At 34.1% G+C, this 15541-nt stretch overlaps 1 protein-coding gene across 16 annotated transcripts in view; it reads left to right on the top strand.

Annotated features, from left to right (window-relative positions):
- Window positions 1–15541, top strand: part of DMXL1 (Dmx like 1) — a 139838-nt gene that overhangs the window by 59915 nt on the left and 64382 nt on the right. For 15 of the 16 annotated variants that reach the window (XR_002826570.1, XR_002826572.1, XR_002826604.1 and 12 more), the window contains 8 exons: window positions 582–2267; window positions 3501–3608; window positions 6983–7152; window positions 7647–7744; window positions 8882–9047; window positions 9903–10164; window positions 13632–14725; window positions 15190–15381. Coding sequence is in view for 12 of the 16 variants with exons in the window: in XM_006081119.3 (XP_006081181.1) it covers window positions 582–2267; window positions 3501–3608; window positions 6983–7152; window positions 7647–7744; window positions 8882–9047; window positions 9903–10164; window positions 13632–14725; window positions 15190–15381 (3776 nt within the window). In the remaining 4 variants the exon portion in view is untranslated. The remainder of the gene's footprint in view (window positions 1–581; window positions 2268–3500; window positions 3609–6982; window positions 7153–7646; window positions 7745–8881; window positions 9048–9902; window positions 10165–13631; window positions 14726–15189; window positions 15382–15541) is intronic. The other variant, XM_023745553.1, reaches the window with a different exon arrangement.

Raw genomic sequence — 15541 nt, 5'->3', positions numbered from 1 at the left:
CGTATGAACTAGGAGGTCATGGTTCAATTTCTGGTCAGGACACATGCCTAGGTAGTAAGCTCAATCCTCAGTAGGGGGCATGCAGGAGGCAGCCCATCGATGATTCTTTCTCATCATTGATGTTTCTATCTCCCCTCTCCTTCCTTTCTGAAATTAATAAAAAAACATATTTAAAAAAATTATAAAATGAGGTTTACAATAATATGTAAAACTAGTAAAGAGCTGTGAAAAGAATATTGGCATGAGAACCAGGACTTAAATTCAGGTTTTCTAATTCTGCCTTAATCTAGCTATTTGATTTAGGCATAAGATACTTAACATATTTGGTCAAGGGTCTTTACCTATAAAATGCAGGAATTGAACTAAATTGTCTCAGAGTTCTTTCAGATTTGGTAATACTGTTCTTCTTGCATACTTTTTGTTGTCTTGAAGGCTTTTTACTGATCTTATTGACCCTTAAACTATTATTGACTGTTATGTTGTTAACAGTAGTTCATACAAAAGACTAAAACCTTTAGTACATGAAAATAGAAATATTTAACCAAATTTGACATTTTGTTAATGGATTATTTTTATTTTAGGTCATCTGAGTTCTTCTTCCATATATCCCGTATGCAGTGCTCCCTATTTATTGGCAACTTCATGCTCAGATGAGAAAGTAAGATTCTGGAGATGCAAAGTAACATATGGAGAAGCTGCCACATCAAATAATGGAAAAATGGATCTTGTATACACTTGGGAGGAATGGCCATTACTTATTGAAGATGGACTTCAGAGTAATAGTAGTATTACTGTACCTGGAAGGCCTGTAGAAGTTAGCTGTGCACACACAAATCGTTTAGCAGTAGCATATAAGCAGCCTGCATCTAATAGTAGACCTTCTCAGGACTTTGTGATGCATGTAAGCATTTTTGAATGTGAGTCTACAGGAGGTTCATGTTGGGTCCTTGAACAGACAATTCATTTAGATGAGTTAAATACGGTGTTGGATTCTGGCATTAGCATTGATAGCAATTTAGTGGCCTATGATAAGCAAGAGGTATATTTATCCAGTAAAGAGAGTATAACATCAAACATAAAGCATTTAGTTCACTTAGATTGGATATCTAGGGAAGATGGTTCTCATATCTTGACTGTAGGAATTGGATCAAAACTTTTGATGTATGGACTCCTGGATGGCAAGGTACAAGAACAGACTAGTAAGGAAAGCCTGGCATTTCCTCTCTGGGAGAATACTAAAGTTGTGCCTCTTTCTAAGTTTGTACTGTTACGAAGTGTGGATTTGGTTTCTTCTGTAGAAGGCTCTCCACCTTTTCCTGTTTCTTTATCATGGGTCCGGGATGGCATCCTGGTGGTAGGAATGGATTGTGAGATGCATGTATATTCCCAGTGGCAGCCATCTTCTAAGCAAGAACCTGTTATAACAGATTCATACAATGGGAGCACTCCATCTATAATAAGTTTAATAAAACAGAGTAACTCATCAAGTTCTGGATTACATCCTCCAAAGAAAACTCTGACTCGATCTATGACCAGTCTTGCACAGAAAATCTGTGGAAAGAAAACTGCATTTGATCCTTCTGTGGACATGGAAGATTCAGGTCTTTTTGAAGCAGCTCATGTTCTTTCCCCAACTTTACCTCAGTACCATCCCTTGCAGCTTTTGGAACTCATGGATCTTGGCAAAGTTCGAAGAGCAAAGGCCATCTTGTCACATCTTGTCAAGTGCATTGCTGGAGAAGTTGTGGCCCTGAATGAAACGGAATCTTGTCATGAGCGCCGCCTTAGGTCTCTCACCATCAGTGCCAGTGGAAGCACCACCAGAGACCCCCAGACATTCAACAAGAGTGAAAATACAGATTACACAGAAATTGATTCTGTTCCTCCACTTCCTTTATATGCCTTACTTGCGGCAGATGATGATAGCTATTACTCATCTTTGGAGAAATCTAGTAATCAGAGTAGCTTGAATAACTCAAACCAGTTATCAAAAGAAAATTATGATGAGCTTTTTCAGATTTCAACTCTAATGACTGATAGTAATGTGTTAGAGACAGATGAAGAAAATACAAAGCCAAGGGTTATTGACCTTTCACAATATAGTCCAACTTACTTTGGTCCTGAGCATGCTCAGGTTCTTTCTGGCCACTTACTTCATTCTAGTTTACCAGGACTCAGCAGGATGGAGCAGATGTCTTTGATGGCCTTAGCAGATACAATTGCAACTACCAGCACTGATATTGGAGAAAGCAGAGACAGAAGCCAAGGTAAAACTAAATTGGGTACAGGATCAGAAGAAAAACTAGTGGTATTTTTACCTAATTTCACAGAAAATCTAAAAAATATTTTATAAAAATGATACAATGGTTTTTAATCATCATTGCTGACTTCACAATAGTTGAAAATATGCTATTTATCCCATAAATCGTGCTCTGAAATAGAATTTGAAATAGAAATTATAATACAAAAATTCATTTTGCCAGTTATTTTAAATTTTTACATAATAGTTTGCTTAATAATGTTAAAGATCCACCTGAATCCTTTGAGTTTAGGAAAAGTTAACATTCTTATTAAATAATTACTTTAGATAATGCAAATGTGATTTCCATTTTATTTTATTTTCATGTTGTGATAATTTGCTATTATTTGGCTTTTAATATATTGAGGTTTATTTTAAAAATTTGCATTAATGTATACTCCTACCTAGAATAACAAAAATAAGCATAATAAAATTAGGTTTATTCCTCATCCAGAGATCTTTTTTTTTTCTTTTTAATCTTCTGAGTTACAAATCAATTTGAATGTAGTATTTCCATCACATTTCAAAGATTGAAACAAGTGCAGCCAGGTGCACCAGATAGAGATCAGTAGGCTAGACCCCTTGAACTCTGCTTGAAAGGAAAATATGGGATAAACTTAAGAAAATAATGATAATTAAAAATTAAAGAAAAAATGTTGGCCATGAATCATGACACTTTTACTTTAAGAAGTGTTGGTAGTAGATACTATTTTTGATATAAATATATTATAGGTATCTTATATTTTTAATTATTTAATGTAAAAAAGCAGGCCTTCCCACTGTATATTTCTTTCAGTGTTAGCAGAACATTATTGGGGTGAGTGTATGACTTGAATCAATATGGGAAATATTGTAACATATACCACAGAGAAGGTTAAACTATTTTAAAATTTAGTTAAATTTAAGTAAGATTCAGATCAGAGGAGGTCTGATTATAAAAAATGTCACAGACCCTGAGTCAATTTATTCTCTTCTTTATTATTCTTCACAATATTTAACTATCCTTCTTTCTGTAGTATATAATTGTATAGGAAAAAATAAATATTTAGACTGATAACTGTTTTCAGTTTCAGAATGTTTTATCTCTGTATTTGGTGCTGTGAATGCTGCTTGTCAAAATTATTAGCATTTACTTGTGTTTTGTTGATGAAACGTTGTGTTACAAATAAAAATGAGTAAATGCTTTTTTCCTTTTTTATAGGTGGAGAAACTCTTGATGAATGTGGGTTAAAATTTCTTTTGGCTGTTCGACTTCATACTTTTCTTACAACTTCCCTTCCAGCTTATCGAGCTCAACTCCTTCACCAAGGTGATTTTGATAGTAATCTGTTAAAAGGAAGTAAGACAAGAAGAGGAAAAGAAAGACTTCAGAAGTTTGCATTTGCTCAGATATGATAATGCTGACAAATTTGACACATGCTAAGTTTCCTTAATTTATTTTAAAAATGTTTATTTTCACTTAATTTTCTTTACTTAAGGTATCGGAAATTTTCTTCTTTTTTTTTTTTTCTTTCTTTTTTCTTTTTTGGTTCATCCTCATCAGAGGATATTTTTTTCCATGGATTTTTAGAGAGAGTGGAAGGTAGGGGGAGAGGGGCAAAGAGAAAAACATTGATGTGAGAAAGACACATAGATTAAGTGCCTCTCACATGCACCCAGTCCAGGGCCTAGGATCAAACCTATACATGCCCTTATCCAAGAATCTAACTGGCGACCCTGTGGTGTGTGGGCCAACACTGTAACCACTGAGGCAGTATTGGAATATTTTTGGTAGATGGAAAGAGTTAATGAAGAAATAGAAAAATGTAGCAATTGGGCAATTGGATATTCTGTGTTATGTTTTAAGCACATCATACATTAAAGGCCAATTAGTGTTTCATTCTCTTTAATTTTTTTTCTAGATTATCTTTTTCTCCCTTTTGAAATTTTTGAGAAAAAAATTGATTAACATTTTTGTTACAGAAAAAGATACATATTCAAATTTTAATTGTTTTACAAAAGAAGAGTACCCCCAAAACTATTGTTAACATTAATGTGTATTTTAGATATTAGTTTAAGAACATTTCAGATACTAATATATACTGTTAGTCAGGACTTTCAGAGTAACAGAAATACTTTACTACCTTTAAGGTACCTTAAGTAAAACAGGATATTTATTGGTTCAGTGTCCAGGAAGTATAAGAGATAGAGCTGCCTTCCAGCATTATTGACTCTATAGGTTCGCCTCTGTTAATTGGTCTCTGTCTCTTGCTCTCTCTTTTCCTTTCTGTCCTTGTTTCTCTTTTTGCTTCCTTCTCCATTTTTGGGGAAAGTAAAGCTTAAAATTCTAAGTCAAATTCTTTAATTATTTATGAAAAATTATTGAACTTGGTTGAGAGATAATAGAAATCCTATATAATAAAAGGTTAATATGCAAATTGACCCTAATGGCAGAATGACTGGTCGCTATGACGTGCACTGACCACCAGGGGGCAGCTCCTGTCCTAAGCCGGCAGGTGGACATCCCATGAGAGGTCCCAGACTGCAAGAGGGTGCAGGTTGGTCTGAGGGACGCCCCCCCCACCCCACCAAGTGCGCAAATTTTCATGCAACGGGCCTCTAGTGTAAAAATAATTTAGAATAATAGTCCGTTCACAGCATAAGTATTGTTTTTTTTTTAATTTATATATATATATTTTTCCATAGACTTGGGTATAATGAGAATTTTAAATTCTTTGGCACTGGATATTAGGTTAAACATTTCAGTCCATATATTTCAAAGCCACATCTTGTAATTAATCATTTACTTCGCCCAGTAATACTAAACAAAATGTACTGTGAAGAAGAAATAGAAACTGAACAATAAATACCCCATGTGGTGCCAATAGGTTGAAAGAATTGCTAATGTAAATGGTGCTGTATACACATAAAAGTACCTTCCTACATATAGTGACATCTATAATAATAAAAGCATAATATGCTAATTAGACCAGATGTCCTTTCGGGTGACCTTCTGGACGAAGCTGGGGCTTCGAGGGAAGCCCGGGTCCCGGGTGCCTGCCTGTGGCTGGAGGGAAGCCCGGGTCCCGAGTGCCAGAGGGAAGCCGATGCCAGCAGCTGGGGGAAGGAAGGCCTACTCTTGCACGAATTTCGTGCATCGGGCCCCTAGAGGGATAATAATAGTTATTATGTGCCAGGTATTATTCTAAATGCTTTAACAATATTAATTTAATCCTCACAACAATATATTATGGTAGGTCCCATGATTATTCACATTTTTTAAATGAGAAAATTGAGGAATCAGGAGACCAAGAAGCTTGCCCAAAGTTATATAGTTAATTAAGGATGGACTTAGAATTTAATGCATGCATTCTGATTCCAGAGTCTTCACAGTCTTTTTTTTTTTTTTAATCCTCACCCAAGGATATGTTTTTATTGATTTGAGAGAGAGAGAGAGAGAGAGAGAGAGAGAGAGAAACATCATTGTGAGAAAGAAACATCAATTCATTGCCTCCTATACGCGCCCTGACCAGGAATCAAATCCAAAACCTAGGTATGTATCCTGCCTGGGAATCGAACCCGCAACCCTTTGGTGCACAGGATAGCGCTCCTACCAACTGAACCACCCAGCTAGGGCTTTTCTTTTAAATGTCAAATAAAGTTTATTATCTATAATGTGTAAGGGGCTGATAAAAACATAAAAAATCAGTACCTTTTTCTGGACAGATAAATAGCCAAAATATATAAATAACAAAAAAATACAAAGAATAAAGACATGCTAGGGGAAATTCTCTATTTCACTAATAATGAAGGAAACTCAATTTAACACAATAATGAGGTAACAATTCACTCTACTATAAAAAGTAAAAGAAAAATTCAATGTAAGCATAATATGGGTAAACACGTACCTGAATATTGGTTATAGTACTTAAAATTATGAAAACCTCTTTGAAAAGCAATATGGGAATATATATGTTAATCCCACTTTGGGAAGAAAAAACGATTTTTTAAAGCTCTTTTTTTTATATCTGTACTACCTATTGGTGAAAAACTACATATAAGTCAAATGCCCCAAATAGAATAAGTCATTATGAAAACATTGCTATATTAATATGATAAAATATTGAATTGCTAATAAAAATAATAACTTTATGAACAATGTGTATTAATGGTAAAAACACAAATAGTATGAAAATTTTTTGATATGAGTCTTTACTGTCTTAAATTCTGTTCACCAGGATATAATGTTTATTTGATGCCTTTTTAAATTCCATAGAATTAAATTCATAAAACAAATGTTGACCAAAGGAAAATGAGAATCAGCTTTGAAGAAAAATCATACCAGTATAGAAAATACCTTGTGTTTCTCATTTTCTAAGAAAAAGTCATGGGGAATAGCTAGAGAACAAAATACTCTGCGCAGTGGCATTTGCCATAAGCATTTTTTCTTATCTTTTAAAAAATACATATTTTAATTATAGAAAATATATGCTCATTATAGAAAATATTGAAACGATAGGATTGTTTAGAGAAGCAAGAAAAAAAATAACCCATATTTCCTCTAGCCCTAAACACTTAATTGTAACTTTTTGAGTCTCATACAAAGTTTAGATATTTTTATTGCAAATATGGAACACATTTCTGATAATCATTGTATAATTGTGTTTATATTTCTTATCAACATTTTTTTTGACATTTCTTTAGGCCTGTCTACTAGTCATTTTGCCTGGGCATTTCATTCAGTAGCAGAAGAAGAACTGCTGAACATGTTGCCAATAATGCAGAAAAACAATCCCACTTGGTCTGAACTGAGAGCTATGGGCGTGGGATGGTGGGTCCGGAATACTTGCATCTTACGCAAATGCATAGAAAAGGTAAGTATTTTATGTTGGTATGAAAATTATATTTTGGATGTTCCTTTAAATTACTCTTTGTTTTTTTGAAGCAGTGAGATGATTTTACATAGTTTTATATTTGAAAATATGTGAATATAATATTTTAAAGTTTCTATTCTAATTCTTAAATTTCTAGTTGATACACTTGTTTCGTATATATGTCAGATTTTTACAAAATACATATACTTTTTAGAAAAAATAAAATAGTACAGAAAAGATTGTAATGAAAAGTATAGTCCTGTTCTCATCTCTCTGTATCCTTGGAGGCCATCATCATAAATTATTTTTGTAATTGTTGAATATGTATGTGTGTGTGTTTACATACATATTTTAAAAAATCTGTTGAACATTTAAACAGATTAATGTATATTAATGTATAATAATCTGTATATTAAATCTTGGATATGAGGGAAACTATTTGTTCTCTTAAAAATGATTTCTGTGAAATATTGAACAATATATTCTACTTATAGGTAGCCAAAGCAGCCTTTTATAGAAAGAATGATCCTTTAGATGCTGCCATTTTCTACCTTGCAATGAAAAAGAAAGCTGTGATTTGGGGATTATATAGGTAGGTGAGAAAACTACTTTAAAATGAAAAACTGTTCATAAAGTAAATGTATGAAATAAAGATTTGTTGTTCTGGTTAGTGTGATTCATGTAGATTTTTAGTTATTTTTATATTTAAGGAGACATTTTATAGGGGAGAATCCCAGATGTTTTCTAGAGCACATCTTTTTTTACTTATTTAATGTATTTTTATTGATTTCAGAGAGGAATGGATGGGGAGAGAGAGATAGAAACATCAGTGATGAGAAAGAATCATTGATAGGCTGTCTCCTGCACGCCCCACACTGGGTATTGAGCTGGCACCCGGGGCATGTGCCCTGACCAGGAATAGAACCGCGACCTCCTGGTTCATAAGTTTACACTCAACCACTGAGCCACTCAGGTTGGGCAGAGCAGAAGAACTTGATAGGTAACTTTAGTTTGTTTTTAGGTTTTATCAGGCCAGAAAAATATTTTTTTGCTTAAGAACTTTTTATGATATTCCTATAGGACAAAGAACTAAAGCTGGGAAGATAAATTGCTAGAATCTGGAACAAGCATCTACTCTGTGCTCTATAAGAGCCCATGGACCAGGCTATCCCTCTAAACTGCCCTCCTCTTATCGACCAGACTCCATAATTGAGTTTGGGTCACTTAGAATTTTTTTTTCATTTGTCCTCAGCAACACTTGGCGAACATGATCACCATTTGTTTTGGGTTCTGTTCAGCATGAACCATATGAACAGCAACCTCTGGGGGAAAATCATGGTACCAGTCAGTTTTGTAAGAGACTAGATCCTTTTAGTATTGTTTTGAATCAGGACAGAGTTTTTAGGTTTTGATCATCAAAGTAAAGGTGATTGATTGATGAGGTTTAAATGGTGAAGTAGCACAGAAGTTAATATAAATTATATATTTCACATAGATTTTAAAATAATTTCTCACAGTGCTATTAATGTTGTTTTTTCAATAGTTTGAAAGCATTTTTTTCAATAATCTGAGATATTTTTGAGAAACTAAATGTTTATCATTAATATTCTTTGCTCAGAAAAGAAAATGTATAGTTACTTCTTAACTTTTAAGTGGCTAATTTTATAAAATCAGTTCTGATGTAGAAACATTATATTCTAAAATTTTTATACTTTTTTTTCCCTTACAGATCCCAAAATGATACCAAGATGACACAGTTTTTTGGACACAATTTTGAAGATGAGAGATGGCGTAAAGCAGCTTTAAAGAATGCTTTTTCTTTGTTAGGCAAACAGAGATTTGAACATTCTGCAGCATTTTTTCTTTTAGCTGGTTGCCTCAGAGATGCAATTGAGGTAATGAATGAAACCTTTTTAAAAATAGCATGGTCATCTATAAGCTCTTTATCTAGGGCTAAAATTTTAATTTTTTTATTTCAACTTAAGTCTAGTGGAAATAACACAAGGCTAAGTACCTAAAGTAATTGATAATATTTTACAGTGACTTTTAAAATTTTGTCATTTAGCTTGAACGATGTTTATACAGAATTAAGATTAGCCAGGTCGTGTTGGTTGGTAGAGATAGGTAGTTGATCTGACTCATAAGAATATTTATGAACAGGTTAAAAAAAAGTTTCTCCTACAATTAAAACATATTTTAACCTATATATTTTTTGCTCTGTCTCAGTTGATGAATCTTCACAAATTTTTAACAGATTCTTTCTCAATAAACCTTAAAAATTTATGAATACTTAAGGTATAACATTTCTATCTTAAATTGCCCTTTTGCTCAGAGTTTCATACAAGCAAAAATCGTGTTTTTTTTTAATTTCGAAAACATTATAGGCTGCTAACGTGGATGGGAACAGTAGGAGTTCAAGAGTAAAACAAAATACATCATTTGATTTGATGCTATTAAGAATTATTCAATTCTTAATTATTCAATTCTTAATTCTTCAATTTCCTTATTAGGCCAATTCTTTTTGCAAACATATTTAGTATTGGCTATTAACATAAATGCTGACAAGTAGACTTGCCAAAGCAAGCAGTATATGTTTTTTTAATCATCCTTGTTCACTGATTCAGATTGTTCACTGATTCAGATATTAATAAAGCCTTGTGTTCATGTAGTTAATAGTGATTGAGTTGAGTTTATCTTAAGTGAAAGATACTCCCGCTTATTTATAAACAATCTTTTTTTTTTTTTACAAGGTATGTCTTGAGAAACTGAATGATATTCAGTTGGCTCTTGTAATAGCAAGACTATATGAGTCTGAATTTGATAAATCTGCAACATATAAGTCTATTTTGCGTAAAAAAATTTTGGGAATTCTTTCTCCTATCGATGAACTCAATTCATTGAACATCAATATGCATTATGACCCTTTTCTTCGGAGTATGGCATATTGGATTTTGGAAGATTATGGTAGTGCACTGGAAACATTAATAAAGCAACCTGTCAGAGAGGAAGATGGTAAGCTGCACTTTTACGTTGTTAAGCTCTAAGAGTTTTATTAGTATTTGCTGGGTATAGAACACACTGTTAGGTATTAATGGTAATAACAAAGCAACTTGAAGACATGGTCTAAGACTTTATGGTTCAATTGGGGACACAGTTATGCATGCTTTGGATTTTCTGTTTTTATGAAATCAATGTATTCAATATAAATGTATAAACAGTTGAATATAAATGTTTTGAAGAAAATACTGATATAAACTCAGTTTATCTGAGGTGGAAGTTAGCATATTAATCAGTTTTATAATTTATATAGTAGAACTGTATTTATTGTAAAAAAAAAGTTGAGCCCTAGTCGGTTTGACTCAGTGGATAGAGCATCAGCCAATGGACTGAAGGGTCCCAGGTTCAATTCAGGCCAAGGGCACGTGCCCAGGTTGTGGGCTCAATCCCCACTGGGGGGCATGCAGGAAGCAGCCTATCAATGATTCTCTCTCATCCTTGATGTTTCTATTTCTCTCTTCCTCTTCCTTTTTCTCTGAAATCAATAAAAACATATTATTAAAAAGAAAAAGTTGACATACGTGGTGTGATTAAAATTGCTAATTTTTTGACTGTCTTGTTCATAAGATGAGTGAGGTACATTTTTTTTAATGTTCCTTTTTGAATCTACTTCTGCCTTTTGTTTTAGAAATCCTTTCTGCTAAAACTTTTCTAGAGGTTAGTATAATGTGGAATTATTTATATAGTTTTATATAAAAATGATGGTATATGCTCTTCACATATTTTTCCATAGTTAGAATTGAATTGTATATGATAGCTGGTATAGTAGGTGTCATATCATTTGGAGTACTAATTGGAAAAGGTTCTAGTTCATAGCTTTTTGTATAGCATCATTTAATTATGAAGTGTCATATGTCTTATTATGAAAAAGTCATATTACTCAATTGTTCTAGTATCTTAGCCATCTAAGCTATAGATTTCCAAACTGGCCTCTGTATAATGAAGGGGAGAAATAAATGGTTTTTCCCAGTCACTTATTTTATTTTTTTAAATATATTTTTATTGATTTCAGAGAGGAAGGGAGAGGGGAGAGAGAGATAGAAACATCAATGATGAGAGAGAATGATTGATCTGCTGCCTACTGCATGCCCCCTACTGGGAATCGAGCCCGCAACCTGGGCATGTGCCCTTGACTGGAATTGAATCTGGGACCCTTCAGTCGGCAAGCTGAGGCTCTAGCCACTGAGCCAAACCAGCTAGGGCCAGTCACTTATTTTATACCTATACATATTCTTGTCAAAAATGTATTTTGATTTGGGATTAATACATGATCACATACTTTTAGAGCCAATTAAACCTGCATTCTAGGCGCGGGGGACAGGGCTGGGATAGAAAGGGTCAATGGGGGAAAAGGGAGACATATCTAATATTTTCAACAATAAAGGATTAAAAACACAAAAACCTGTATTTTAGAAGAAAAAAAATAAAAAATAATAGTGGCTTGGACCAAGATGGTAGGAGTGGAGGCAGAGAGAAGTGTTTGGAGCCAAACCGGTTTCGGCGAGTGGTTGGATTTGGAATATAATGTTAAGGTTGACTAGGTAGGACAGGATTCGCTAGATGTGAAGGGAATGAGAATCAAGGATAATTCCTGGGTTTTTAGCTTGAGCAATAGATAAATGATATAGGGAAGACTGGGAGCAAATTTTGGGGAGTGTTGCTTTAGCTAGAGAAGACTTCTCTAATAAGATCAACTTTGAGTAGAGACCTAATTGAAATGAGCGAGTAGATGTCTGGATAGAGTAGTTTAGGCCAAAGGCTCACTACATGTAGATATCTGAGTAGAGTAGTTTAGGCCAAAGCAAGCATGTCAAACTCAAAGGCTAACACTGTCAAATAAGCAAGGTTAAGTTTATGTGGGCCTCAAAAAAACAAAAGCTTCAATTTTCCTAGAAACGTAGGTTTATTTCAATAGAGACATGCTGGATACAAAGGGCTGAAATAAATGAGTAATCATTAACATAAAATAATAGAACATTTTAATAAAAATTAATATTTTTTCTTGAACATTAACTTACCAGACACTGAATAACTGCACATATTAATAAGCGTAATGCAAATAAACCTATTTTTCCTGTTCTCCAAAAGCGAAATATTTCCTGTTGCGCACACCAAACAAGTCAGTACAAAACTAATGACTTGGCAATCGGCTGCTAAAATATTTGCTGCTAGTGTTAGTGGAGAGAAATGGTGTGCCTTCGCATAAGGCGCCTAAAGGAAATGAATGCAATACGGTTATAGCAATCAGTCTTTAGTGAACGTTGTAGTTCATTGCTAATAATTATGTATAACAGGATATTGTAAAAATTAAGATACAAAATTTTTATTAAGACTTTTTTACATACCGTTATATTGGCTGGACCACAAAAATATTCGTTGTGGGCTGCCTGTGGCCCACAGATTGCGAGTTTGACATGCTTGGGCCAAAGGCTCACTAAAGGCCCTGAGGCAAGAGTATGTACATGTAAATGGAAATGTAATGTAGGCCTTTGGATGTAGTAGTATGGATTTACAGGGAGAATTTGGGACAAGTGATAGAGATGTGCAAGTTATTAGCATTTAGATGGTATTTATTTTTTATTTTTTATTTTTTAAATATATATTTTATTGATTTTTTTACAGAGAGGAAGGGAAAGGGAGAGGGATAGCAAGTTAGAAACATCGATCAGATGTCTCTTGCGCGCCCCCTACTGGGGATATGCCCGCAACCCAGGTACATGCCCTTGACCGGAATCGAACCTGGGACCCTTGAGTCCGCAGGCCGACGCTCTATCCGCTGAGCCAAACCGGCTAGGGCTAGATGGTATTTAAAGCCATGTGACTATATGAGTTTACACAATGAGTGTAGATAGGAAAAAAGTCAAGCATCGAACTCTAGAATGCTCAGAGGTAGAGAAAATGAGGAATATCTAGCCAAGCAGACTGGAAAGGATTATCTGGGAAAGTAAGAGAAAAAGAACTAGGTGTAAGTGGGTGTTTTAAATTATCTTAGATTGTTACCTGAAAGTATGTGAATTCAACATAACCTTTGTTTTTCTACTATGTTAGAACAAATTTTATTACAAATGTGTTGTTTTTAAAAAGTATATAGTTTTATTGATTTCAGAGAGGGCGAGAAAGAGTTAGAAATATCAGTGATGAGAGAGAATCATTGATCAGCTGCCTCCTGCATGCCTCACACTGGGGATTGAGCCCACAACCCGGGCATGTGCCATGACCATATGTCAAGGCTTAACCATTGAGCCATGCTGGCTGGGATAAAAATGTGTTTTTGTCTGTTCAATACTATGTATTAGTATGGTGTGTTAATAAAATTTTGTCTAAAGAAAGACCAGGTAGTTAAAGGGGCCATAGTAGAGAAAAATGCTACAATACAACTCTTGAAGAATTTTTCTTGGCTCATAAAATGAATTTACTTTCAGATCAAGTCACTATGTCAGCCTGTAATCCTGCAGTTTTTAACTTCTACAATTATCTAAGAACACATCCTCTTTTGCTGAGACGTCATTTTGGATCATCTGATGCATTTTCCACACATGTGAGTTTAACAGGAAAAAGTGGACTCGCAGGAACAATTAATTTAAGTGAAAGAAGATTATTTTTTACTACTGCCTGTGCTCATTTAAAAGCTGGCTGCCCCATGTTGGCTTTGGAAGTATTATCAAAGATACCAAAAGTCATTAAGAAGACAAAACCTTTTTGTAGAACAGCTAATTTTATGGATACTAGTAAAGACTGTTCTCCAACTTCTCCATTGAAATTGGATGCAAGGGAAGATAAGTCTTCTGCTATTGATTGGTCACAGTCACTCACGAATGGTTTTGGATCTTCTTCAGAGGGTTCCTCAGAGAAGCAGTCAAACTCCACTCTTTCTTTTGATTGGAGCCAACCAAGTGTTGTATTTCAGGATGACTCTTTAGAATTAAAATGGGACAGTGATAATGATGAAGAAAATGAGGATCTCCCTATTTCAATGAAAGAACTAAAACATTCAAAGGAAAAAATAGGGAAAAAAATAGATGAAACGAGTTCTAATTACACAGAATCTCTCAGCATGCTAGATGAAAATGACATTTTAAGTCCGTCAGAAGATATAATTGCAGTTCAACTAAAATTTAGAGCATGTTTAAAGATTCTCACAGGAGAACTTCGTACTTTATCTACTGGCTATGAAATAGATGGTGGAAAATTGCGTTACCAACTATATCACTGGCTTGAAAAGGAGATGATAGCTCTCCAGAAGACTTGTGACTATTGTTCAGATGCTGAAGAATTACAGTCTGCAGTTGGTGCAAATGGAGATGAATTGGGAATAAATGAAGATGATGAAGATTTGCTTCATGAAAAAAAAGTGAAACAACTGAGAGAAAATTTTCAGGAAAAAAGACAATGGCTTTTGAAATATCAGTCACTGTTGAGAATGTTTCTTAGTTACTGCATACTTCATGGATCCCATGGTGGGGGCCTTGCCTCTGTGAGAATGGAATTGATTTTGCTTTTACAAGAATCTCAGCAGGTATGTAACTTATATGATAGCCAGTCAAAATAGCACATGTATGAAAATGTTTTGATCATTGCTTTTAAATATTAAAATTCGTTGATTTTCTTAATTATGGTAGCTTTAAGGAATGCTCATTTTTGCATGGTACTTCATTGTGAATTTGTGGACTTATGCATGTATTGCAGTTTAGAGACAATTTGATATTAGGCCCTATGATATGCTGAATTCAAATGCCACATTCTTATATGAATGCCCTTATGAGCTGATGAATTTCTTATGATAAGAGGGTATTGTTCCATCATTTTTCAGTATAATTCCTAGAATGATGACCTCCTCCGGTCCCTTCTAACTGTAAAAAGTTTGTGTTAAACTTTTAAGTTTTAAGTGTTTTGAAGTTTTCCAAAGAAACCCCTGAATTACATAAATAATGGGTTATAACTATAAATGGCTGGTTAACCTTTTTTTTCTTTGTTTTTAAGGAAACATCAGAGCCAATATTTCCTAGCTCTCTGTCAGAGCAAACCTCAGTACCTCTCCTCTTTGCTTGTACAGCCAGTGCCAAAACAGTAGTTGCCAATCCATTATTGCACCTTAGTAATCTAACACATGATATTCTACATGCCATAATAAACTTTGATTCACCACCCCATCCAGATATCCAAAGCAATAAAGTAAGTATGCTTGGTTTCAGTCTTTTAATTATACTACAATAAAACTAAAAGGTAAGTGTTAGGGTTTTAAAAAATAATTTTAAACATCAGACTATACATAGTGATTGTTACATTACCAAGTTTATCAAAGAAAACTTCTGGTTGTAGGCCAGGTTCATCT

The sequence above is a fragment of the Myotis lucifugus genome, unplaced genomic scaffold, assembly GCF_000147115.1.
Source record: "Myotis lucifugus unplaced genomic scaffold, Myoluc2.0 scaffold_0, whole genome shotgun sequence".
NCBI lineage: Eukaryota > Metazoa > Chordata > Mammalia > Chiroptera > Vespertilionidae > Myotis > Myotis lucifugus.
This window is presented reverse-complemented; position numbering and strand designations above follow the sequence as displayed.